The following is a 26995-nucleotide window of genomic DNA, read 5'->3' as shown; positions in this document are numbered from 1 at the left end:
AATTATAAGAAAACTGACCTTGAAAAAGAGGGCAGGAGCGAAGGGAGAACAAACTAAGACTGGGGAAAGGGAAGTCAATAAGGAGTTTAATGGTGAATATCAACACCTACTAGGCTGTCTCATGCCCACCTGGCATACACCTTGGAAACTGTGTGATGCTTGACAAAAGCATCACCCAGGACAGAGGCTCTGGTCAAATGGGTTGGGGCTGGGATGGGAGACCAGAAAACAAAAAACAACAACCCAAGTTGGAGAAATGGTAAGATTAATCTTTTAGAGATTGGAAAAAAAAGTATGAGAAAGCAAGGACTAAAAGTAAATGAACAAATAAATTAAAACTGTAAATGAAAGGGAAGGAACTACTAAATAGGGAGAAACAACAGGTCTCAACAGAAAAAGGTAGCTCAGGTTGAACTGAAGTGAATCTACACCTAAAGAGAGCAAGAGTGGAAATATACGCTCTAATAGGAGGAGATTGTTTGATTTAAACATCCACCTATTTTTTTTCCCCTGCTTTTGGTCCTTATATTGAAGAAACTTCTAGCCATGTTATCCCTTCTCACCCTCAAACATTAGCAAAGCATCCACAGAATACAAAGACAGAGATGACCCAAACTTCCATGTTTATCTAAGTTTCCAGTGTTTCTTTTATCTTAATGTCCTGGGTGCTTTAATGTTAGGAAATGAAGGAACTCCGTCTCTTGAAAAGCTCGAGACCGGAGTGAGGGACACAGGTGAGGCCTTTTCTGGTCTGATTCATAGTGGACCTGCTGACTCCATTGCTGTCTTGCATAAGGAGGAAGGTTCCAAAACCACACAATTTTCTGAAAAATTCATGGGAAGAGGAGAAAGGAGAGGAGGTGAAGTTCATGGTGAGTTTTTCACTGAAGGAATTTCCTTTCAACTAAATTCTACTGTAGGAGTGAGAGTAAACATTCGTTGATATATCCCACTCTCCCAATTATTTTCCATTGCCCAAATTTTAAAAGCTTGTGCCACCCACACTGATGGAGGAACAGATGGTTTTTGCTCATGCTATTTCCCCTGCCCTGAACAGAAGCTGCCTTCTGTTGATATCACAACCAAAAGCCTTGCACCATCTGCACAGAGTCTTCCTCAATTCCCCAGCAAAATTCATCTGTCTTGCTTCGTTATGGTTCTCTCATATGGGAAAGTAACATTTGTTGGTACCTTGTACTATAATCTAGTAAGCTTTCAAGAAACATTATCTCCCTAAATCCTTGAGGGATTATTATGTCTGGTATAAAACAAGAAACCCATGACTCAGAGAAGTTGCCATTTGCCCAAGACCACAGCGGGTCCTGGGTAATGAATGGATGGAGATGCCTTAACATTGTGGTGCCTGAAAAATATAAGCATCTTCTATCAGCTGGAATCAAACAATCCCTACAAACAAATCTTTTAAGCACTTAGTTTATTTTTGTTATGTTTTTAAAGCGATCCGTACTGTTCTGCTATATTTCTAGTCCTTAATACAGTACTTGGCATCAGATACAGGCCCATAAATATTTGTTGGATGTGTCGGTGCTTCATATATGGTAGCCATTATTTTGAATGTTACTTGACTCTAGTTTCATACAAAAAGTTCTCTTTGGGTTCAAAGCAGGTCTAAATAATCACGCTGTTGTTAGTTTTGAGAAATGTCTATTTATTTATTTATTTGTTTATCTATATATGTTTATTTATTTATTTAAGCTTCTTCTGTAAAATGGGAATAACTGTCCCTGCCTCACTGGGTTGTTGTGAGGATTTAATGAGCTAGTAATGTGACCTGTGGGACACTGTGTCAGGCTCAGGCCCCCATCAATGCTGACTAGTAATAATTCTAATTATTATAGGCCAGATAGTCTTGTACACATGATATAAAGAAGTGTTTTCCCCATGCCAATCTGAACTACCATAATTTGGAGGTTCTGATGCAGCCTGGTGTTCTCCTCCACGCCCCCATCCCGGATCCCCAGGGAAGATACAAGGGAAACCTAACTCCCAAGGGAAAGCTGAGCTGCCAGCGAGGTGGCAGCAGGTGGAAAACAATCTGCATTACAGAGGGTGCCGGGCAGCGAGGCCCCAAGTGCACCCCCGAGATCTGACCCCTATTCCCTACTCGCGCTCTGGGCTCGGCTCCTGAGGAGCAGGCAGAGGGCGCAGGGTTCGCCGGCGCGGAGGACATGGGGATCGGCGCCGCCAGGGGCGGTTGGCGGGGCGCGCTCCAAACTTAGCCGTGGGTTACCCAAGAGTCCTAGATGTCAGGGCAGCTGCTGAGCTCTGCCCAGGCCAGCGAGTCCAACTGGCCCCTCCTCCGTAACTCTCCTGGTCCCGTCACACCGCGTGTGTCTAGAGTCTGCAGGAGCAGGTCCCAGAAGGCGACGCCTGAGCAGTCGCGCCCCGCCTGCCCTCTGCTAGCCCGCAGGTTTCGGGCAAGTGCGGCCTGATCCCCTGTATTCCCGGTTGGGATGCCTCTGCTTCCCATCTTGGGCCAGAGGTAGTGATGGATGTGTGAGATGCTGATTTGGGGTGATTTCAGAACACCTGGTGTGTGTGCGTCTCCAGGGTCATGGATGGAAAGGGCTTCAGCGGGGACCGTGCGTTTCAATGTTTTGTAGGACCTTTCCATTCCTCAGTTCCCCAAAGGGCTAAGTAGTTGGTGCAGGGTTTCTTTTGTTTGGGGATGCTGGTGTGTGTGTGTGTGTGTGTGTGTGTGTATCTGTTTATTCTTAATGGGAAGTCTATGGGACTTCAATCCTTCGCTTTTTTTTTTCCCTAAAACAGTCTTTGAAAATGTTAAAAATTGATTTTTTTCACTTGAAGTTCTATTTAATTAACCTATGGATATTACATAATATTATAATATACACAGTAGCATATATATTGTGGTAAATGTTTCTTGGCTCTCTACCTCTCAAGCAGAGCATGTTTTGATCCTTGAAAAAAAATCCATATTTTAATAACACAAAATTTTCTTGGAATTTTTTTTTCGAAAAGTTAAGGCAAGTATACTAATGAACTTCAGTTTTTAAAAGTGGACAAATTTAAACTAAAAAAAAAAAAGTCACCAAATTAATGGATACTGTTTATGGCTGAGTTTTCAGAGAACAACTTTGCAGTATCTGCAGGGTTGTCTTCAAAGTTCTGATCTGAATCTTGAAAGGGTTAAAAATCTACTAGATCATATTCATATCTCAGAATAACTGACCCATAATACGCTGCCAATCTGTCCTAGAGTGTTTAGGATCAAATAGCTTAAATTCAATGGAAAAAAAGTTAAAATACTTGTTATCACATTACATCTGTTTAGATGAGCTGCAAGTAAATCATTTTCTAACCTTTTAGAAGATGAAAAGTTTAGTGACTACTATTTACACTCTTTGAATATTTTATATTTGAATGGTCATCACAGTTTACACAAATGATTGTATATATCTATTTCAAATAAACAAATATCAAAGAATCTGTGTTATGTGATGGTTAACATTTCAAGCTTTTCTATAAAGAGGACTTTATACAAAACTGCAGTGATTACTGAGTATTGTCAAAAAGTCATTTAGAGCTTTTGGAAATAAAATTATTAGGGGCAGCTTAAGAGAAATAAGGTAATGAATCATAATTTTTACATTTTATGCAGTGAAAATTAGTCTTAATTATCACTCACATGAAATAGTTAAATTTTTGTTTTTGTTTTAAACATAGATTTTTAGAGCATTTGAAAAAATCCTTATAGGTTTGTTAAAACCTTTAGCAGAAGATTACAGTCAACGTTTTGTCTTTGGTGAATAGCTGTTTGTCTCACTTTATTTACTTGGTATTGGATATTTGTCAATGTCATTTCATATCTACAGAAAATTCTTACGCTCTATGGAGGTAGTGAATGTGTGTGTGCTTGTCTGCCGGAGGTCACATGACGGTTTCATCCTATTTGGTGGAGCAGCTTGACTTTTTTTCCCCTTGCTTTTGGTGATGGTTGTGAGTGCAGAAGTTGATTGACAGATGCATGCCAGAAACCCCCATTCTCCTTTTCAAAGACAACATATGATGGATTGCGATCTCTCAGCGCAGCAGGACACGGGGACCATGCAAGCTGTAATTGGTCAGGTATGGAGTCAGCCATTTCTCAACTCCCCTTTTTTCCACAAGGGTCTCACCATACGATTCACATAATTCATATTTACTGTACCATCTTTCTATCTGTATCTTCAGCTACCTGCCAGTGTAGTGCTGAAAGTGCGAAAGGCAAAAGGCACCCATTAAATCTGGCCAGCAAACCTCAGCTTAAAACTTCAATGCGGTGCTCTTAAACAAAAACTAAAACAACAACAACAACAACAACAACAAAAATCGAAGAACATATCTAATTTATGATTTGGTCTGAATATTTAAAAAAAATCCATTCCTAAGAATTTATTTATTTTTTTCTGTTTAGATTGTGATCTCTGAAAGAAATAAAGTATGAGAAGAGAATAAAGTGTTATATGTTTCCAAGGTAGTTGTTAAATTTTTTTTCTAGTGCTATTCAGTATTTTTATTTGGTCTATATTCTTCTCTCTCCTTCTCCCCATATGGAAAATGTAAATATAGAAATACAAGTGCCTTTACTTCTAACCCCGATAATGTGTGATGGAGCCTGGTAAATGTAGTAGTAGTAGTCGTCTTGGCTGCTGCAGGGGGACAGGCTGCAAATTAAACACTGCCACAATCTGAAAGGTCCAGGTGGTCCGCTCGCGGTTCCTAATGCAATCCAGCACAACAGCTTTAATAAACAGCTCTATTTAGTTCCTCCTCCTCGTATCCTGGGAGGTGAACTGGTCTGGGGCTGCTGTGATGAAATGCCAGAAGAATCTCTCTCAGAGGCCTCACAAGCTGATTTTTAGAGCTTTCCTGTTCTGTCGTCTTTGTCTTCCAAATGGGTCAGTGAGTCCTACTCTCTCTGCTTGGTGCTTTCTGTTCAATCGGTAGTTTATGTTTGTGTTTAAATGTTTGCGTTGTAAGCTAAATGAGAAGAGGAAAGGATCATTGTATTTTCATTTGCCTTCCAATAACTGAAGTGGTGAAAGGAATGATAGTACCCTGCTGCAGAGGGAGGCTGATTTTTCTGACTATGATGGGGGGTGGGGTGAAGAAAAAGGGAATATATATATATGGTGTAGTGGGTATTTGTTTTTGGGAGGTAATTTTTTTTTTTTACTAAAATTTCCCTGAGTTACCCATGCTTGCTTAAGAATTCTGATTTAACTCATAAATCAGAATATGGTTACGAATATTTATGAACTCTTAAAAGTTTTTTTATTTTTATTTTTTGCACACTTTCCAATCAAGACAAGCTGGCAAGGTGATGACATAAAATGTGTTTGCTGTATATTAATAGCATGGTGGAAAATATACCATCTTACTCTGTTTTCAACAAAATTATAGCAAAGCACTTCAGGGTTTTGAAAGCACATGGTTTATTAATACCAGCATGCCTCATAATGTATTTTTAGATGGAAAATGTCAGATATATAATACCATGTTTCCACAGGCTCACTCTATTTTTTAAAAAAGTACATGTTTGCTTCAACAGAAAAAAATATTTTTTAAAACTTTCAAGTTGTTTTTTGTTCTACTGGCATATATAAAAGGAAGTCTCTGGGCATACATTTGTCAGGAGAAAATATGCAAAGTGATTTTATACACTGTCAGTACCTGCTTCAGTCATTACACATGTTCCTTGATGAGTACATCTATCAGATAGAGCTAAATAATTTTGGCATAGGGAATTATATTAATATCTTTTAAAGTAGTGACCTTTTTGTGTACAAATAAAACTTGAGCCCCTGACAACTGTCCTGTGCTGTTTAATAAAACTTTTTTCTTCGATTACATCTCTATTCTGTAATAATATAAATAATACTACTTAATACTATGCTAAATTGTTCTGCTTTAGTCCCAAATAAGAGATAGAATTTCCTTTTGTGTATATTTCTGGTGAAAAATCAGGGGAGACACTTCTAGTCTATTATTCAAAATTGTTTATTGGAAATCATCTGTAAAGGTGTAGAGTTTTAAATGGTTCTGGCATAACTTTTTAAAAGGAATTGGTTTATATTTTACAGATGCTACACTTATAGTTTGTTAGAATTTAAAATCAGTTGTTATTATTACATAGTTCTGTATTTTGTATGCTCTCAATCATTTTTTAAACTTCTCTATGCCCAGGAACTATATATGCTAATAACTTGTAATGAATACTCAGTAACTAGGTGTATTAAAGTAGCCACATGTTTTCTGATGTCATTTCTTATAAATTATTTGCTTAAAAATATACTTATTGTCACATTAGTAAATTATAAAAGCAATTTTCCTGAAGATTGTTATGATATCTGTGTTAAAAATATACACACTAAAATGCTTAATTTTAATTTTTGTTTGAAATTGGAAGGAAGGAAAAATATTGTATTGTCTTACATATATACCATGAAAGTCAGAATATCTAAAAGGAGCCCATATCAATAAGCACAAAAAGAAAAGTGATATACATGCTTGAAATTAATTTATTTTAATTGTTACAACACAGATAAGAACATTTATTCAAATGATTACTCCTAATAATAAGGAAAAGAAAGAGAAAATAATTTTTATTGCTTTATGATCACCCATAATCAGAAAGAGATTGTTTCTTTTTCAACTCTTGACTTTAATACCCTCTTATACTTACTCAGCAGGGGTAGACAGTCCCATTTGATCATGCAAATGTTTGTGTTGACTCCTTTTCCAATACATACTAAAATAATAATGTTTTTTGTTCTTTTTTATCACCTGTCTCTGAGTCCTGTTCCTAGACAGCTTTGAGTTGGAGAAGCAAATAACCACTTTGCAGTTCTAGTTTCCATTCAGAATACTGAAAGATTCCCATGAAATATGATCTTTAGATTTTTTTTTCACTCACCTCTAGGATCAAATATCTATAGTTCCCTCCACTGGAGGGAAGAGCAGACTTTTCTGTGTTGCTGGCCATGATCCAGCTGGGGAGAGAGTACTGGCTTCACAGAGTAGATATTGCTCATATATGCCTTTCCCCCAGGATTTTCCCTCCCTCCAGCAAGCAATTAAGCAGTCTAGTACTCCAAAGAACAAACTCCCTGCCTAGTATATCAAGATCAAGAAACTTGGTACATTCAAACAGTTTTTGGAAATCAAACTGGATTTTTGATAGCAGTTATCTGTGGCAAGCTTCCTAACCTCTTGAACCACGGGATGGATTGTTATCCTTAAGATGATTTTCAAATCAATTCAAACAATTAAGGAACTTCTGAGCCATGGGTTTGAATATCATTTAAAAATGAAGGTTTGCATTTCCACCTCGCCTGGTCATTAAATGTTTACTGGATGTTTTCATTTTTGGGGACCTGAGCTTGTGAGTGACAGATTAGTTCATCAGTATTGCAGACCTCCTATTTTTTTTTTCTCACCTCATGCAGACAGGTCACTATGTCCAGTACTCCTTCTGGAACTTTGGTCCCCAGGGGACCTGGCCAGCCTACAATTCCTGATGTGCAGACTTGAGGGTCTGGGATGGCTACATAGTCTATACTCTTATTTATAGTCTGACTTTTGTAAATGTTCCAGAACAGAGGATGTTAAATTAGGTGTTAATAAAAACTATAGATGAGAAAAATCAGATAAAATATGAAGTATATATAAGAGTTTGCTAGGAATGGGAGAGACACTATTGGATCAAAGTGCTTATGGGTGCACTTCCAGTGACATTGCTAAATATTGGTAGAAAATCAAAGATGCCAACATTTCATATTCTAATAGAATTAGAAGTTCCATTAGAATCAAGAGTATTTCAATTGTCCCTACCTGTAAAATGGATCTTTTCCCCCAGGTAAATGTAGACAATTTAAAGCACTTTACATTTGTGCATTATAAATCTAATGCAAATGTCCAAGAGTGCTCCCTAGGTGTGTTAATGGTTCAGAGGGGACTGTGGGTAACTGAAGGTACATATGGCATACAACAGAGTAAAACTCCTGTTTTTTTTATGTGTTTTGATGTCAAAATGCAAAAATATTTCATTATTCTGGTATCAGAACACTTAATTTTCTGTATTGTATTTATTAATATTCTCTCTTGTTTCAGAAAGTATTCCATGTGGCTTTAAGAATAATTTGCTTACTTAACATACTTAAGCTGACGTTAGAAGTCATGTAGGAAAAGGAAATCCTAGCAGAAAGTAAATTGCAGATTGTCCTCAGTCTATTTAGACTGATTTTTATGGCCTATATATAAAAATAAAACTCTGGGGATAATCTAACTCCATTTTACATATGTCAAGCATAACTCTTACATACTCTAAGAAAATTTATTTTTGTGTGTATGAATGCCTTTTTAAAAAAAAAACTGACATATTGCTTTATTCTCCAATAAGAATATTTTTAGGGTGTGAAATCATTACTGCTTGAATTTAATTTAATTAAGACTACTCCCTTCATCCCCTGCCGCTAAGGTATTATAACACTAGAAAGGCACAAATTAAGGATTATTCTTTATGAACACAAAATGGTGCTCATATTCCTTTGGTAAGTGCTAGACTCACCATTATGGAATTTGTAGGATGTACTTCTTATTGACCTCAACCACTTTGTTTAACTCTCCTCTCAGAGGAAAGTCTTACATCAGTTTTTTATGTTTTATCAAATGTCCTCATTTTTTTCTACCTTTAGAATAGTTTTAAGTTGGATCAGGCATTTAACTGTAAAGCCAGTCTTGCCCATTAAAGTTTATCAATATATTAATGCTATTATACAACAATATTAATAATACTAAACAACCATTATTTAGGAAATAACTTAGGAAATAATTCAGGTCTTAAAACTGAATTTTCTTTTTTCTATTCCCAAAAGGAAACTTTCTATATGTACTATGCAGGCATCTTTTTTTTTTTTTTTTTTTTTTTTTTTTTTTTTTTTTTTTTTTTTTAAAGAGAGAGTGAGAGAGGAGAGAGAGAGAGAGAGAATTTTTAATATTTATTTTTTTAGTTCTCGGTGGACACAACATCTTTGTTGGTATGTGGTGCTGAGGATCGAACCCAGGCCGCACGCATGCGAGGCGAGCGTGCTACCGCTTGAGCCACATCCCCAGCCCCTATGCAGGCATCTTAAGCATTCTAATGCTTAAGAATTTAAAGCCTTTGGATTCTTCTCTCCAGAAAATGCAGAAAGGTTACTACAATGCAAATACAAATGCTTGTGAAAGAAAGTTTGCATGTAATAAGTACTTGTTTTGGAGGTCAGTGAAAGAAGGCATTTCTTCACAGATTTTTTTTCTTTGCTGTGTAAATTCATGTTACTGAACAATTTAAAGCATCTTTCTCTTTTCATCTTTGTTCACCAAAATTAGAATTTAACATGCTTGCAAATGTTGAAAACCTCCCCTTTTCAGTTGCATTATGCTGTGTAAACTGATGCTTTTTTTTTTTTTTTTAACATTTGTGGAGTAGGAAGTAAAGTTGAAAATACAATACAAATAAAAAAGGATCAGATTTAAAGAAATAATTTGAAAATAAATATTAACTATAATCTGAACACTGAAAGAAAATAAAAATTAGGTAACTTTTAAATTAATGTGTATTTAAGGCAAGTCCATTATTTGGGAGATAATAGCTGTCCTAAATATAAACTCAAACCAGCATTTATGCCTTTTTTCCCCATTTCCTTCTCTTCCTCTCCACATCCTTCTTTTCTTCCCTGCCTCCCTCCTCCCTTCCTACTTCTCTCTTTGCTTCTCTTGCTTGCTTCCTTCCTTCTTTCCTTTTTGTTTGTAGAATTGTGATTTCAGTAAAATAAATTACTGAGTCAAGTCTTGTTTTGTGAGTACTTGCAGATTGCTCTCTTGAGCCATATTGTCTTAAGCTGATCCAAAATTATAATCAAGATTTGTGCCAGTTTTGCTTTTTACACATTTCTCCACATCTCAGTTTGAAGAGGGTTATTGTAAGACACTGTCATTGTGTTTTCTAAGGATTCATTCTTCCACTATTTTTCTTGTGCTTCCCAATTCTACACTGCCAGCCAATTATGGTGAAAATTGTTTTAATTTTTATTTGACAGATTCTTTCCTGTTTCCCCCCATTCTTGTTATTTTCTTTATCCCATGTGTTAAAGATCATATTATTGTTATTGCAGAGCTATTTTTTTTTGTAAATATTAACCCGTTGTATATAAGTAGCGGCAAAATAATTGAAAACATCTTTGGTTATTTATATTAAAGGAAATCTTCTAGATTTTAAAACACTTTAGTTTTCAAGTTGCGTGGTCTTCGGAAAATAGCTTTTTTGTTTTATCACTGGCTTTAAAACCCCCATGATATGAAGGACTCTTTCTTCACCAGAGAGAGATTAGCTGTTGACACTTGGTACTGATTCTGGGTGAGCTGCATTCAGCAGCACTTTCCTAATCATAAGATCAAGGGGAAAAATTGAGGATCAACAGAATATTCTAAAATTTCACCTATTTCCAATTTTTTTCTCCCCTTAAGGGGCAGATTATTCCCATGAGAAGAGGAACCCATACAATTTCCAGCTCTCCCTTCCCAGGGTCAAAGATGCAAATAAATGTGGTGACACCTTAAATGAAGAAGATAGGGTCACTCAAATGCTGTGCTCAGGCATTTTGCCCTCTTCCTTCACTGTCATTTCCCCATCAGCTTTTCTTCTCCTTTCTACTGTAATCCAGAGTCAGTGATGAGTAATAAGTGAAAAGTGAATCTTTGTGTGCTGCCCAGGCAGGAAAGAACACCGGAAAGAGAGACAAGACCTGGAGCAAAACAAAGCAAGCGGAAAACTCAACATCATACTTGCTTCTTAGTATTTTTTGTTGAGCTATTTTGTAAGCTTACTTCATTTCACCCTGCAGTTGAGATTACATGAATAGTGAAACAATATTTTAGAACGAGAAAAATTAAAGTGTAAAACAAAGCCAAGAGGAAAACAAAAACCAGAACCTTTGTAGTACTTGCATTATAAATCAATTTCAAAATTTAGGAATAATTTATTTTTTTCCTGTGTGGGGGATCAAACTCAGGGCCTGGCACAAATGATCAGTCATAAGCTACACCCAGCCCCAAAGAATATTTAAACAACAACAAAATCTTTGAAGATTTTATAAGAGTTTAACCAGTGCTCCGATGCTGTGCAATATCAATTTATTACAGTAGATATTTCTGGGGCTTCATATGATGTGGACTCTGTGTATTTTATGATTTTGATTTTTAACGCATGATTAGAAACTATTTTAAGAACAGAGCATCTATCTCTAACACTTCAAAACTTAGAGAAACAAGTGTATTTTAAAAACACTAAATACCTGTTAAAAGGTGTTTTTAGCATTGATCAGAAGAACTCAGACAAACTCCTCTTTAAAAGATCAAAGTGCATCATTTATAAAGAATATATTTTCCAGTGCAGAATTCATATACAGTTTTTTTTTAAAACTAAATACTTTATTGCTGAGATTCAGAGGTAAATAGTATACCTGCACTGAAGCAAAAGTACTAGAAGTCCTAATCGATACTGAAAGTATATGAAAAAAAGAGTAGCTATTTTTTAGATCTTCAGTTTCCTTCCTCCAAAATTGAAGGCAAATGTAAGATCCAGACACACAAAACTAGACTATGGCTGGCCAAACTTTGCTTCTGACAGACGTAGTTAATTTTGTAAGCCTTAAATAATACAAGAAAACAAGACTCTTTCAACCTTTCTTCCGAAAGGTTGAGAGTTGGGACAAATGTAAAATGCTGCTTAATGTGCACGAATAAAGCCAAGAACATCAAACTCATTTCACTTAGTGTCAGTCCTGATGATTCATCATCATGGTCAGGGCAAACTGTGGTCTCTGGGCTGAAACAATTTTATCCATTTTTTTTTTTTAAAACAGAATGTTCCAGCTTGGATCTTATATCCTTAGGGTTACAATATTGAATTCTGAATCGGGAAACTTAATCTTGCAGCCAGATTTGACAAGAGGCTGGTTGAATTGTAGGCAGAAGTGATGATTGTGGGATGAAATGCCCCAGGTCAGAATTTGGGAAAAATAGGAAGTTTTGAGGAAATTTGGTTGTGGTATAAGAACCCCAACTTTGAAAATTTCTCTCAGTTCATATATTTCAGCAGATGGTATTCAAAGGTCTTAAAAATAGATCACTGCTGTATTCACTTTCTCTGTTTCAAATCTTTCTCTAACAGAGCTTTACCCATTTTTAGTTGTATTTTTTAGTGTGTTTCTAATGTTTTTAATATAAAAGGCATCTATAGTAATATCCAAGATTTCTGGAAACAAAGGGTAACATCATTGGTTAAATCTAAAACAATCATATTTTGTTCTTTAATAGAATGTTAATACCACATTCAAGAGCTAAAGTTGTTGGTTGTTTTTGAAAACTTTTTTTTGTTTTGTTTTTCATTTGTAAGCAAACTTAACATTTAGATTTCCAGGATCTAAAGAATTTGGAGTAAGAAGAAAATGAGGCAATCTGCCAACCTAATTAGTTAATACACATACTTTCACACTTTAGAAATAATTGATTATTTAACCTCTAATCATCTAAAGAAATTTTGTCTCTTCAATTTTAACACATGAATTATTTTGGTGTTTATTGAAACTAAGTTGTTTAAAAAAATGAAAAAATACCTTGCAACTTTCAAAGTTTATTGAAACTAAGTTGTTTAAGAAAATGAAAAAATACCTTGCAACTTTCAAACAAATCTTTTCAAAAAAGATTATCATAGGAATTTGAGTACATAATTGATTAGTATACTGCAAAGAGATGATTATTGTGCTTATTTCCTTACAGAAATAAGGGAGGCTTATACTTCCATTATATAGTTACTTTGATGAGTACTAGAACTTAACCAGCCGGAATTGTTTTCTCCCTTCCTATAATTTTCTATCTAAAAGAATTTTAACAGCTAGTTCAGGTAGAGTGTGGAGTGTGTGAATGAAGTTGACAGAACAGTTAGGTTCACAGAACATGAACACAATTCATATATGCATGTGATTGAGGGCAGTTACATAGTATATTTTTAAAATTATGAAAATAATGCATGCTTCTGGCAAACAACTCTAACAGCACAGAAAAGTATAAAGTGGAAAATCAAGTACCCTATCATTCCTCTTCCCACAAATAACCATCAACAATTTCTTATATATCCTTTCAGAAATTTTCTATGCAAATATAAGCGTGGATACTAAATATGCAATCCAGTCTCTTACATTTAAAAATATATTTCAAACATCTTTACATGTTACTTAGAATAGCTGTTTATTTATTTATTTTTCTTTTTATTAAGAAACAAGGTCTTGCTATGTTGTCCAGGCTGGCTTGGGACTCCTGATCTCAAGTGATCCTCCTGCCTCAACCTCCTGAGTAGCTGGGACCACTGGTGTGCACCACCATGGCTGGTTCTAGATCTGCATACTTCTGTGCTATTCCCTTTTATGAATGCTCAATGATTTATTTAACCAGTTCTTTCTTGATAAGCATCTAGCTTTTAAAAAAATAAGTTAAACATGGCAATTAGTCTAGCAAGTAGAAATGTTTCATTTTTCTTAACAGAAAAGTTCCCAGAATCTTCCCAATGGGGTTTGCTTTACTAAAAGAACTCACAAATATTATCTTCTAAGAGAAAATAAAGTATAATATTTTAAAGTGATGTGTAGATTTATGCCATCAGGAAAGATATTAATCATTTATATGTTGAACATTCAAATCAATTAAAATAAAAATAAAGATCACAATATTGCTTAGCAATAAAGAACTAAGACTGAGAGAATGACATGCAGCCAGTTTTCAGTAGGATGCATTATAACTTACAACCTCTGTGTTTTTTTTCCACACCACCAACTCAGTTGAACAAAATGCATAACTTATTTTCTTTCATGGGCCTGAATACTATTTATTAAGATAATTTACATAGATGTATGTTTCTAGTGCTTGATTCTGTTAGTATATCTAGATTAGTGAAAAAGAGATCAGGAGAAATTCATGGTAATTAATGTCAGTTAAATTCCTGCTTTCTATATGTTATATTGTCAGACCAATCTTTCAACTCTGATTCATAGGTTAAATAATGCGTTCATGAGAAGGGCTCAGTTAAAACTAATCAGATTTGGTCCTTGAATTCTACTAATTTAGTGTTTTGATAAATTAGACGAAATACATACTACTTAAATTTTTAAGAGAATGTGTTATATTTTGTATTTCTTTTAGGATATGCCCCTGCTTACTCAACTTTAATCACATTATCTTATGTATACTGAGAAGAAAGTGAAGCCGGTAGTGATGACATCTTAAATTTAAATAAGAGATAGAGTGTGAGCTATGACATCTCCCCCTGCTCAGGTGTCCAGAACTGGTTCTATGGAACTGCCTGTTGGGGAGATACATGCTTTTGCCTCCTCTCTTCTTCCTCTAGGTGACTGGGCCAGTATCCTGAATAAGAAACACTCCCACTTCATCTATTAGTTTCAAAGTAGCTGGTTACTTCCTCTGGAGCTCAAAATAGAGTCTCAAGAACAAACTGTAGAGCACGCTTTGATATTCCCAATCTCATGAAACCCACAGCTCTAGAAGTAGGTGTGAATCATGCTTCCTGTGTTATGGAAGTGGAAACTGGCTCAGAGAGATTATAGATCTCTTTTTATAGCCTTAATGATAGCGAGAGGAAGAAGTGAGATTTGAAAGGTTCACTTTTCCCTTCTACTTCAATTCTTAACTCTGGCTGCCCTTTAGAACCACCAGGGGCAACCTTTAAAAATCTACTGATGTGCAGGATCCATTTCCAGAAATTCTGAGTCAATTTCTCCGGATGAAAACCACATACTGGTATTTTAAAAAAGCTTTGCAGGAGCTCAGTGGTAGAGTGAATGCTTAGCATATGCAAAACTCTGGGTTCAATCCCCAGCATGGATAAATTGATTAATTAGTTAAAACATTTTTTAAAAAGAAGCTTCACAGGTGAGATTTAAATACACTCTATCACAATATCTCTTAAACTAGATAAATATCTCTTTATTTTTTTATTTATTTTAAAAACTTTTAGTTGAAGTTGGACACAATATGTTTTATTTTATTTATTATTTTTTTATGTGGTGCTGAGGATCGAACCCAGGGCCTCACACGTTCTAGGCAAGCGCTCTACAGCTGAGCTACAACCCTAGCCCTAAATATCACTTTAAATAAAAAAATGAGTCAATGAAGATTGGATTATACCCCCCAACACACACTCATAAATCAATAGCAGAAGAGAAATGAAGGAATGTAGTCTTATAATCGTGTGTGTGTATGTGTGTGTGTGTGTGTTTCACTGGAAATCTTGTAATTTTTGTTGAATATCTGAAATAATATTTAATAACATCTTCCATTCAGAAAAGGGCTAAATATTTAGCCATCTCAAAAATAACATTAGTAAATAATCCACCAATTAATGAGAACTTACCAGGTGCCATCACTTTGCAAATATAATTTAATCTTCATAGCAGGTCTATGAAGTAGGTACATTATCTCCGTTTTACGGATTAGGAAACCAAGACTAAGGAAGTGGTACAAGATCACATACATAGTAAGTGGCCAAGCTAGAATTTAGTCTAAGGATGTTGGAAGCCAGGTGTCAATCATAACCATTCACAAAGTCACAAATTTGGCTCAAAACATTACCTGTGGAAAGTAGGATGTTTAGTATCAAGTCTTTACAAAGGCAGATTTTACTACAGAGAAATCTCATTTACTCCTTCTCCCTCCTTCCCTTCTCCTTTCCCTACTTCCTTCTTTTTCTTCTCTACCCCTACCCCTTTCTCCTAAGAATTCGCAACTCAATTTATTTCTTATACTGTACACAAGAAATTTATTGTTGGCATCCATATCTGTTATACATGGTGGCTCTACATGGTAGCCTCAAAGATGATTCTTTCATAAACTGTAAAATAATAGAATAGATGGTAAATAGAAGAGCAAGACAGTGCTCTTTGGTAGGCTTCCATTAAAAGAGCTATTTCTAATTGAACAAGGAGTCACACTGGCCTTAGTTGGCTTCTTAATACTCCATGAGACCCTTCTTCAGCCAGAGAAGACTTAAAATAGGGCAACCAAGAGGCATGGGTTTTTGTGTTAGAGGGACAAAATTCCCATGACAATTTCAGGGAAGGTTTGAAAACAAGTTTATATTATTATAATGCTGACCAAATCCTCACTATTTGAGATTAATAGGCTCAAACTCTTTTGTCCATCTTCTAACTGATTAACATTCTTTCAAGCATGTATCTATCAGTTTATCATTTAACTAAATTTTTGGGGGGTGTACCAAGGATTTATTTCAGGGGAACTTGACCAATATGCCACATCCCCAACCCTATTTTTAGTACTTTATTTAGAGACAGGGTTTCTCTGAGTTGCTTAGTGCCTTGCTTTTGCTGAGGCTGCCTTTGAACTTTCGATCCTCCTGCCTCAGCCTCCTGAGCTGCTGGGATTATAGGCATGCACTACCACGCTGGGCTCTTTAAATGAAATTTGAAGTCAGAGTGTTAAATTTACAAGATGTTTTCTTCTGTATCTATTTTTCACAAAAATTCAACTAATTCTGGCCAATTGCACATAGGTACTTAAAATTCATTTTTCCTGTCCTAAATATAATCCTTAATGTTATCATCAAGGATTATGGTGATGGGAATCAGGGATTCTACCAAAGAACTACACTTAACTCAAGTTTGAAAAACTCCTTTTACATTATTGTGGCATCTCTCCCATTTCAGTTTTTTGTTTTTTGAAATCGAATTAAATGAAGAGAATCTCTTATCCTACTTAACCATTTCCAACTAAATTTCCTGTTGTCAGATGGCACAAAATAGTATTTGTGATTGTGGAGGCGGAAGGGGGTCTGCAAAAGAAAAATCTCTTCTCTAATAAGAAGTTTGAAATTTTCACCAAACATTAATCTTGTTTGTATTTGAGAGTTATGGATGGAGGACCATGTAGGGTTTACTCTCCCAAATATCTTTTTTCACTTTTATAAATACTTCAGTTATGTCAGACCTCATGGATATATGGTTAGGAAATAATATGAAGACTGGGTGAAATGAACAGCCATGATCTTCAGCAACATACCTGCTTTGAAACATCAGAAGGGAACATAACCCTTGTTAAAGATAAGGACAGTGTTTTTTTTTTTTCCTAGAATGTGTAATCCACCATAGTAGATTTTAAATCTTGCACTGCCACTTCTCCACACCTACAGCCCTCCTCTCAATGAGCACTCTGAATCAAAGGGAGGAGACATGGTCATTGTTCAAACCGATGAACTGAGTGTTGATAGCATCTACTGCAAGAGCCAGCAGTGTGGGAAATTGGGTTGAACCCACTGAGAGGAAGTAGAAGTGAGTTGCGTGCCAGACTCCAGGATAGCAGAAAAGGGTAGAAATTGATTTTGTGCATTCAAATCTTTGAGGGTTTTGTTCTCATATAGTCACATTTCTCTTCCTTCAATATTTTTCATGTTTTTTTTTTTTCCTTCTGGTGGAATCAAATCTTTGTCAGAAGGTGAGAGATTCTGTTGCTTTCTGGTTATTTGCTTAAAGCCAGCACCTTAACTTTATACCATATCACAATACTGGGGCTCAAATTATGTTTTTGACCAAATTCACAGAAGAGCCTGCACATGACCTACCAGCTATTATTTGAGTTTAGGACAAGTTAGTAAAACATATTAATAAATATTGTGCCGGACTTGGTGGTGCACACCTGTGCTCCCAGTGACTCTGGAGGCTGAGGCAGGAGGATGGAGATTTCAAAGCCAGCCTCGGCAAAAGCAAGGCACTAAGCAACTCAGCGAGATCCTGTCTCCAAATAAAATACAAAATAGGGCTGGGCATGTGGCTCAGAAGTTGAGTGCCTCTGAGTTCAATCCCCAGTACCTAAATAAATAGAATAAATTGAAGTTTTCAGGGGACGATAAATAAGAGGTTTTCTTTAATTCCCGAGGTCATTTTTACTTGACTACTTATAAAGCTTATTGAAAACTGTGGCTTTCTATCTGCAATTATGACTTGATAATTTCTCATGTCTCTACAATTTTACCATTTTGATCTTGGCACAACCTACCAGAGGAAAGTTTGGATCTCGTGGAGAGAGCCAGGGCTTTTGCCTCCTTCTAGAAGTGGGGCAAAGAGGCATCAAGTGAAGTTCACACACTGAAGTGGGAGACTGTGGATGTAAGACTCTTATCAGGAACCAAGGTGTTGCAGAATCTCTCCTCTCCTTAATGATAAGTGCATTCATATGAAGCACTCTGTCAAGGGAACAAAACTCCTCCCACCACCCTTTACCCGGGCAATTCCTTCCTGCCTATTTTTGCAAGAAATGAATGCTGTTGGTATCTTACTGGAGCCATTGTCAGACTGAAAAGCCAACCAAAGGGGTTTGAATAAAAAGAGGTCCTGAATTTTCTGTATTTTTTAGTGTAGATGGATATGGAAATATTTCTTTTAATTTTTTCCGCCTGCTCTTCCTCTTTCTCTTCCTCCTTTCCTTCCTGTGAAATTGAACCATAACTATCTTAGGGGAGGTGAAGAGTTGAAAGAATTGCCAGTGACTGAACAGGTTTTCCTCTCTAGATGCTCACCTTCCTCTCTCCCTTTGTGCCCTGCTTTCCTTAATATCTCTCATGTCTTTCCAGAAGTGTCTCCTGATGTGCAGTGGGAGCTCAATAATTGCTGTGGGTTGACTACTTCCTCATAGCTGCCCCTCTTCTAATGTCTATCTTGGCAAAATGCTCTTCTCAAATGATTTTGAAGGCTTATGTTGCCCATGCTCCATTTTGTGACCTCTTGATACTTTTTTGTTTGAAAAACTTGGGGTTTTTTGTTTGTTTGTTTTGATACTGGGGATTGAACCCAAGGGCACTTAACCATTGAGCCACATCCCCAACCCCTTTTTGTATTTTATTTAAAGACAGGGTCTTGCTGAGTTGCTTAGGGCCTTGGTAAATTGCTGAGGCTGGCTTTGAACTTTCGATACTCCTGCTTCAGCTTCCCGAGCTGCTGGGATTACAGGTGTCTGCCACTCTTCGAGGCTTCTTCGGGTGTGTGTGTGTGTGTGTGTGTGTGTATGTGTATGTGTTTTCTGCTCCCAATTTGATTTCAGAAGGAAGGTGTAAATTAGGATCTCATTTTTATATTGATTTTTTAAAGGAAAGGGGCTTCCTCCTCTATAATTTCTTTTTTATTAATTTTTTAAATGTTAATGAATCTTTATTTTATTCATTTATTTATATGCAGTGCTGAGAATTGAACCCAGTGCCTCACATATGCAAGGCAAGTGCTCTACCACTGAGCCACAACCCAGCCCCTATAGTTTCTTTTTCATATTAGGCATTAAATTTAGGCAGCCACCAGTAAGGTATTCAGCAGCTTACTTTTGGCACAGCATAACGCTGAATCTTAAAACATGGCTGAGTAAATATTAAGTTGTATGGGAGTCAAATAAATTAGACATGACCAAAAAAGCCTGACTGGAAGGGCAGCTTATAAATCTATAACCATAGTCTTCAGGAATTTTGTAAAATGTTCTTTTTTTTTTTGTTTGTTTGATGGTGCTGTAGATTGAAGCCAGAGGTGCTCTACTGCAAAGCCACCTCCCCAGCCCCCCCCTTTTTTTTTTAATTTTGAGAGAGGGCCTTGCTATATATCCCAGGCTGGCCTTGAACTTAAAATCTTCCTGCCTCGGCCTCCCAAGTTGCTGGCATTACAGGGCATGTGTGATCCACCAAACAGGAAATACTCTTACTAGATTTGTTGAAGACAAGTCTGTACTAACATTATGCCACCTGTAAAACATAATTTTAAAAATATTATTTGGGTGGATTTTGTTATTGCTCACTTTAGCAAGTCCAGTGACTGTGAGCAGTTACTATCTTTTTCTAGTCTGGAAAAGGATTATTCAAATCATGTTTTAAAACTTAATACAAAAGGCCACAGAGCAGCATGTTAATTGGAAACTTCATGTGTACTTACCGATTGACAAAGTTAATGAATAATAAAATATAATGAATAAAAAGATTACTTGGGTATTTTAAAAATAATGGCATGAATTTAAAATCCACTGTAATTGATTCTTGAATAAAATTTTCTTAAAATAATGTCTAAGTGAAATCATGTTAATGAACCATTTTTTAAATATTTCTGTATACAGGGATAAGTAAATGGTAATATCTATACCTTTAACGTTTTGATTATTTTTAGTTTCCCAGCTTAATTTTAAACATAATGATGAAGATTTTACATATAGGTGTGTGTGTGTGTGTGTGTGTGTGTGTGTGTGTGAATCTATTCATCTATCTATATAACATTCTTGTTTTAATGAAGTAAGCATTACCAGTTTGTACAATAAATTGAGGAAAAAGAAATACAGGTAGAGGTAAAAATTTTTTTAAAAAAAGTAAAATTTAGACTCAGTAAAAAATAAAGTGTAATTGATTTCATTTATTTGAATGAGCATCATACATGACAGTTTAAATTTTCAAGTTTCAAATTAGAATTGTGTGATTTATGTGATGTTATTAAATGTGAAATGATATATTATAAAGAAAAATGTAAAGATGTTAGAGATAAAATCTGAGGGTACAATTGGGATTTCTTAGGGGTTTATCAGTCCAGAAACAACCTAAAGGAAAGTCCATCTAACATCTCAACTGAATATTTGAATTTCAGGATTTTATACACAAGCACATATGTACACACAAATCAGTTCCATTTTTGTTTTTACACTGTATGACAATAATTATTGTTTTTCTTTTCACCAGAGTCAAAGCTTGTGAAATTCTAGAGCCCTTCCACTTTGTCCTGTCATCATAGAATTCCTTGAAGACACATCTGGTCTTCTATCCTGTGTTTCAGAGCCTTGGTAGACAAGAGGAACAGTATTTCCTCAGGGGTTGAACTCTCCCTCTGGAAGCAAAATTGAACTCTCATGGCTCCTTAGTACTTTTTATTGTTCTAGGTAATATTAATATTCTTATTCTTCCTAGAAGTGATATTTCTACACAGTTGAAAAAATATTTTGTCCACATAGGATTCAAAGTGTCTTAGGGTAACAAAAAGGCAAAAAAGTCAATTTTGTTAGTGTTATCTTTGCTATTCTTAATTTTCCTGCATTCGATTAGATTTGAATAGATGCCTTCTTAAGAAAGTAGGTGCTGTAAGCTGAGGGAGTGCTTTATGGTTGAGGCTTAGTAACAGGCAGCAGGCACCAGAATTGGGTGGGTTAGGGAGCCATATTGTTGGCTAAGTGGGAGAGGAAGAGGTTCTGCAAATTAGAGTGTTGTGACTTGGGGGTACAATGACTGGAGCCTGGTAGGTCCCAAAGGAGGAAAAGGCAAAATAGAAAGGGGGAAAATAATAAGGGGGATTGATTCTGCAAGTTCCAGGAGAGGAAGGGAAGAATAATTCTGCAAAATAGTAAGACAAATACAGTTAGCAGAATAAGGTTGTAAAATGAGGGTTTGGGCCCCAAACAAAATGGCTAGTCTTTCTTTTTTCTTTTTTCTTTTTTTTTTAACCCAGAGCAGAGACAGAGCAGGATTAGAAAGCCATTAAGCCATTACATGGGTTTCTATATCACCCATGATAGGTTGTTAAGTAGAGCTTGGGATAGGGCTGTCTGTGGTACTGGTCAGTGGCCTTCTAGATAAAGAAGATGTGGGTCAGAGATCTACCTGGCTCTATCATGTTTTCTCAATTTCACAATTTTGTCCTCTACTTCCTTTTTCCTTCCTGCTTTGGCCTCTTTTCACTTCTTGCCTATATTCTGCTCCTTGAATCTTCAACTCCCATTCCAATTCATACTGTCCTCAATTCCCAGATAAAATCTCACAACCTGCCATTTTGATCTTCTTACTCTTTGCCCCTGGCATCATCCTATTGTTAAACGTAGCAAACTTAAACTCTTCCCTGCCTGGTGCCATCTTGCTTTCTTGGTCATTGACTCCCAACAGTCCTCTGTTGACAGAATGATGCACTCAAATCTTCTTATTGGAACTTCCACAAAAGATTCTCCTAGAAGAAATCCCTGGAAGGCAGTGAAATGCAGGTTATTATATTAACCATAAGATCTGAAGCTGAATGCTTAATTCCCAAGGTTTCTTCTACATAGCTCATTGAGTGGCATTTTGATGCATTTGTCTTTCCATTACTTGTTTATAAAGAAATCAAAGTTACTGAGTTGCTTCCCTGAGATGCCATGACCATTCATAAACATCTTTCTATTCTGTGTCTTGCATAGTATTAGAATTATACAAGCCAAGACAATTTAATTAGAAATTTTCTGAGACTCCTCAGACTCAAAATAGTAAAATATTGTTAAGAAGCTGACTTCAAAGAATTTTGCCATGAAACTTGTCTTTCTCACCTGGACACTCTCTGGCATTGGTTTCTCATGCATCCTCAAGGCAATATTGTTAAATGGTAAAGAGAAAGGAGTAGAATATCAAAATGTAGGCATTTGAATGACAAGCCCATCACCTTTCATAGCTTGTATACCTTGCACACCTTGCTTGGCTTCTCTGGGAGTTAGTTTCTTGAACAATGAAGAAGCGGTGATAAAAATGGCTTCTTTGGAGGGTCTCAATTCATATAAAAAATAAGCAAAGTACCCAGCATATAAAACACACCACACACATGAAGTAATACTATTGTCACCCATTCACTCCATGTATGTTTTCTTTCACTCTTGCTCCCTCCTTACTTAAACTTTCCATGTAGAAGAGATAGAAGTCCTGATTCACTTTTGCTTTTATGTGGGATATTGTTGACTTTGCTTCTTTTTTAAATTTTTATTTTTAATTAAAATACAATAATAATAATATACTTACATATTATTACCCTATAAATATGGGTTAATATATTCATATAGCAATACTCTATAAATATATATATATATATATTAGTTGATAATGTATTTATACATTAGTGCTCTATAAATATGTAAATGTTATTATTAGTTAATGATATTATTTATATACTAGTAATTAATAGATGGTATGTTGATGGGTATAATTTGATGTTTCTATACATGTATGTGTTCTACAATTATCAGATTAAGGTACTGAGCATATCTATCACTTCAAATATTTAGCATTTCTTTATTGTGAGATTTCTAAATCCTCTCTTCTAGTCTTTTTAAAATGAACATCATGGTTAATTCTAGTCAGCCTATATGCAATAGAACCCCCAAATTTATTCCTCCTACCTAGTTGTAACTGACTATACTTCTTGAACTTTCTAATGAATTGGCTTTCTTTTCTTTCTTTGAGGGGGATGGAGTTTGAACCCATGGGTGCTTAGCCACTGAAACACATCCCTAGCCATTTTTTGTATTTTATTTAGAGATGGGGTCTCTCTGAGTTGCTGAGGGCCTTGCTAAATTGCTGAGGCTGGCTTTGAACTTGCAATCCTCCTGCCTCAGTTTCCTGAGCCACTGGATTTACAGGTGTGTACCACTGTGCCTGGCTGGATTGGCTTTCTTAACCCAAAACTTCTATGCTAGCTTTCTTACCCCTCTTTCATCTATTTTACTTGCTGCTCCTCTCCAGAATTGAGAGGATACCATGTTTGACACCAAATTCTCTTCTCCCTTCTATATTCCTGTCAACTTTAGTAACTTCAACTATCATTTCTCTATATGTTTATTCTCTACTCCACTCCCACTCTGTCCATTTTTAATTATTTTTACATTTTATCATACCTGCATAAGCTTTCTCCTCAGAGTATCTTATTGAACGCTAGAGCCTTCTTTCCTACAAACTCATTCCACCTAAAGAATAATAGTAAAGCACCTAGTGAAGCACCTAGTTGACTCTTATTCTAGGAATTTTGCACCATCTCTATCTCAGGACGAGTAAGTGACATAGTTAGGATTTGAAAGCAGGAGGTCTGCTTATAGGTCTCTACCTCTTCCCTTGCTTTTTTTCTGCAAATAATGTCACCGTTTTCCATCCCACCTAAGCTTGGCCCCTCAGTCATCTTTACTCCTTCTGTATTTAATGAATCTGCAGAGCTCCTGGGATCTATCTGGGTTGAGAATCTCTCAGTTCATTCTTGATATCCCTTCCCTTTCAGAGTTTTATTCTTCTCACTTTGGTTATTGAAGTAACCTCCTTTTGGTATTCCTGTTCCTGTGGTTCCTAACTTCAGTAACCTTCAAAAATTTCTATATTCAAACAACTTTTTCATAAAAAGCCTAAGTATGGAGGAGACAAGCCGGTGGATCTCTGACTGGAGTTGGGGTAGGAACCCAGATTCCCACCTGCTGTTTTGACTTTGTCTACTATTGAGCTGAATGCTAGAGAATTTCCTGAAGATAAATTCACTTCTTCAAAAACTCATTGATGAGGTCATGCGACACCCCGGCCCATTATCCCAGGTTTGTTTCCTGGCCATCACTCCTCCCATTCAGACTCTAAACCTACCTTGTTGAATAGATTACTCACTTTTCTCAAACATTTGAAGTTTCTTTCCTCCATGCCTTTGGATTTCCACCATGATTTCTGTTTACTTCCATCCTGTCCATCTTTCTGAAGAAGCAGTTCCTCTAGCAATCCTTTCCTGCCTGCCTGAGCCAGTCTGGCCTCCTCTGAATCCTCAGAGCATCCACATTTTGGCTTGAATCAGGGTTACTGAAAATTTGTGCTCTATTTGCCATGAATGGTGACCTCTTAGAGATCATCCTTGATGTATCCCCTTGGTGCTTTTCATCCTCTGGGCATAGCCCCAGGCTGGTTAAACACACAGCCTTGGACCTAGACCCACTGAACACAAACATTTTGCAGATTGTTAAAAAATATTTATTCAACAAATGTTTGCTGAGTATTGGTGAGCAAATTTCTTAGCCCTGGGAATACTATGTCCCAGCTGTTTTGAGACTAATAGCAGATATGGATATATATATATATATATATATATATATATATATATATATATAGGCAGTTATGATAAAGTCCTCCTTCTCTAAAAAGTATGATTTTTATATATTTATATATATATATATATATATATATATATATATTTTTTTTTTTTTTTTTTTACAGGAAAGAGATCATCAAGTCCAATTGATCCCTTGTTATTAACAGATTTGACCAACGTCAGTGGCCAAATCTAGAAGAGCCCCCATTCTCTGAACATTTACACCAGCCCTCAGTGCATTTCTGATAGGTCTCTAAGCGTAACACCTTTTCCTATTAGAAAAATGGGCAAAACAGAGATTGCTCTTTGCAAAATTATCTTGAAACGTACATCTATTTTTCTGTGACCATTTTTATAATGATTGTCTTATTTTCTCTCCTTCTTTCTTCATATCCCCAAACTCTACCCAACATTCATGTGAACCAATGGATGCAGCTATTTATTGCTCTACTACTCATTCCAGTTTATAAATTACCTGTGACATCTATCTCCTAGACCTTGAAACCTCCTGAGGTTAGGGGTGGTGGAGGTGATCTTCTCCTTGTTCTTTACCAGGTACATTCTAGCTTGAGCTGTCCTAAGTGATTAAGGTGTACTCAAGTGAATTTTAACAATTCAGGAAGATAGGGTTGTAGTCCACAGCTCCCAATAAGAGTGAGTTTACACTATATACAATATGATCTCTTTTTAAAAAGTATACCTGTAGTTAGATACGTAAATAGATAGATATAGATATTTTTGAGATGTCATGAATATATAAATGTCATTTAGATATCTGAATGTATATAAATAAGTATAAAAATGTTGTATAAAAAATTTTTAGTATAAAGAAAACTTTAAGAAAGTTTAGGCAATAAAGATTTTTGGTGTTATATTTATTAGTTGTTAAAAGGGCCAATTGGGAGGGGGGCAAGGAAAGAAAGGACAGATGAACACATTAAGTTTAAAGACCTGACAGTAAAGGATAGGAGTGAACATTAGAGGGTTAGCATTAGAAGACAGATGCTGGAGTTGAAGAAGTAGGCATCTGGGTGTAAACTCTAATAGCATTTCTACATTATGGGCTTCTCTATATGACATTTGAAAGATGTGGAATCTACTATTTAGCCACAGAGTACAAACATTCCTTGTAGGACTAGTAAGTCCCAGTGGATGTATTTCTTTATAAGCTACTTGAATCAGGGGCCATATTTTTTTCAAACCCCTAGCACAATGCTTAACACATAGTAGGCACTCTATAAAGATCTGTCAACTGTATGAATGCACAGAGTTTCCACAAAGGCTTGATCCAAGGCTCTTCAGGTGGTTCTGGGTCCATTTTTATTGCCATTCAGAACTTACAGCTCCCACAGTAACAATAACTTGTACCCCTCAAGCATATGTAGTATTTAGTATTTCTGTATGTGGTGTCAACTTCCCTGTCATAATATACTATATATGTAACTGGTTAAGTTACAGTTGTTGTGGGAATCATAGGCTTTTTCCCACCTAAAATAAGTTCTTGCCAGCCATCCTGGTCTGTGCAGAAGTAGCTTCACACAACATTTTCATACTTAGTTTCCTCCTTTGACCCTGGGCTCCTGATTTGGTTGATAACAAGTACAAGTTTATGTGAATAATTTGGGGCTTAATAATTTTTTTTGATAGTAACATTATTAATATTTCTTAACTTTTATATTGATTACTTTGTGTCAACAGTCTTTTTAATATAATCAAATTTTGAAAACAGGGACCAATTCAAGAGTTGGTGTGATTATATGAGATGTTCCTAGGAACAATGGCATAGTAAAATAGATTTTTTTTTCATTTTGTCCAGTGCAACCAAATATGATACATGGCTGTTTTATTTCCCTAAAGCAATATTATAACTTTTCAATTTCTGTTCTTAATTACAGATTTTTTTGAAGGGTGTCTTTTTTTTTTAGAGAGAGAGAGAGAGAGAGAGAGAGAGAGAGAGAGAGAATTTATTAACATTTATTTTTTAGTTCTCGGCAGAC

At 36.0% G+C, this 26995-nt stretch overlaps 1 protein-coding gene across 1 annotated transcript in view; it reads left to right on the top strand.

Moving 5' to 3' along the window:
• Positions 1-4005: 4005 nt before the first annotated feature.
• The window catches only part of POU6F2 (POU class 6 homeobox 2), a gene marked incomplete at both ends in the record, with an annotated part of 468142 nt that continues 445152 nt past the window's right edge, over positions 4006-26995 (top strand). The window contains one exon of the mRNA XM_081286471.1: positions 4006-4110. Within this exon, the coding sequence (XP_081142597.1) occupies positions 4006-4110 (105 nt within the window). The remainder of the gene's footprint in view (positions 4111-26995) is intronic.

This window comes from Spermophilus citellus (assembly GCF_964194105.1).
Source record: "Spermophilus citellus genome assembly, chromosome: 3".
Classification (NCBI taxonomy): domain Eukaryota; kingdom Metazoa; phylum Chordata; class Mammalia; order Rodentia; family Sciuridae; genus Spermophilus; species Spermophilus citellus.
This window is presented reverse-complemented; position numbering and strand designations above follow the sequence as displayed.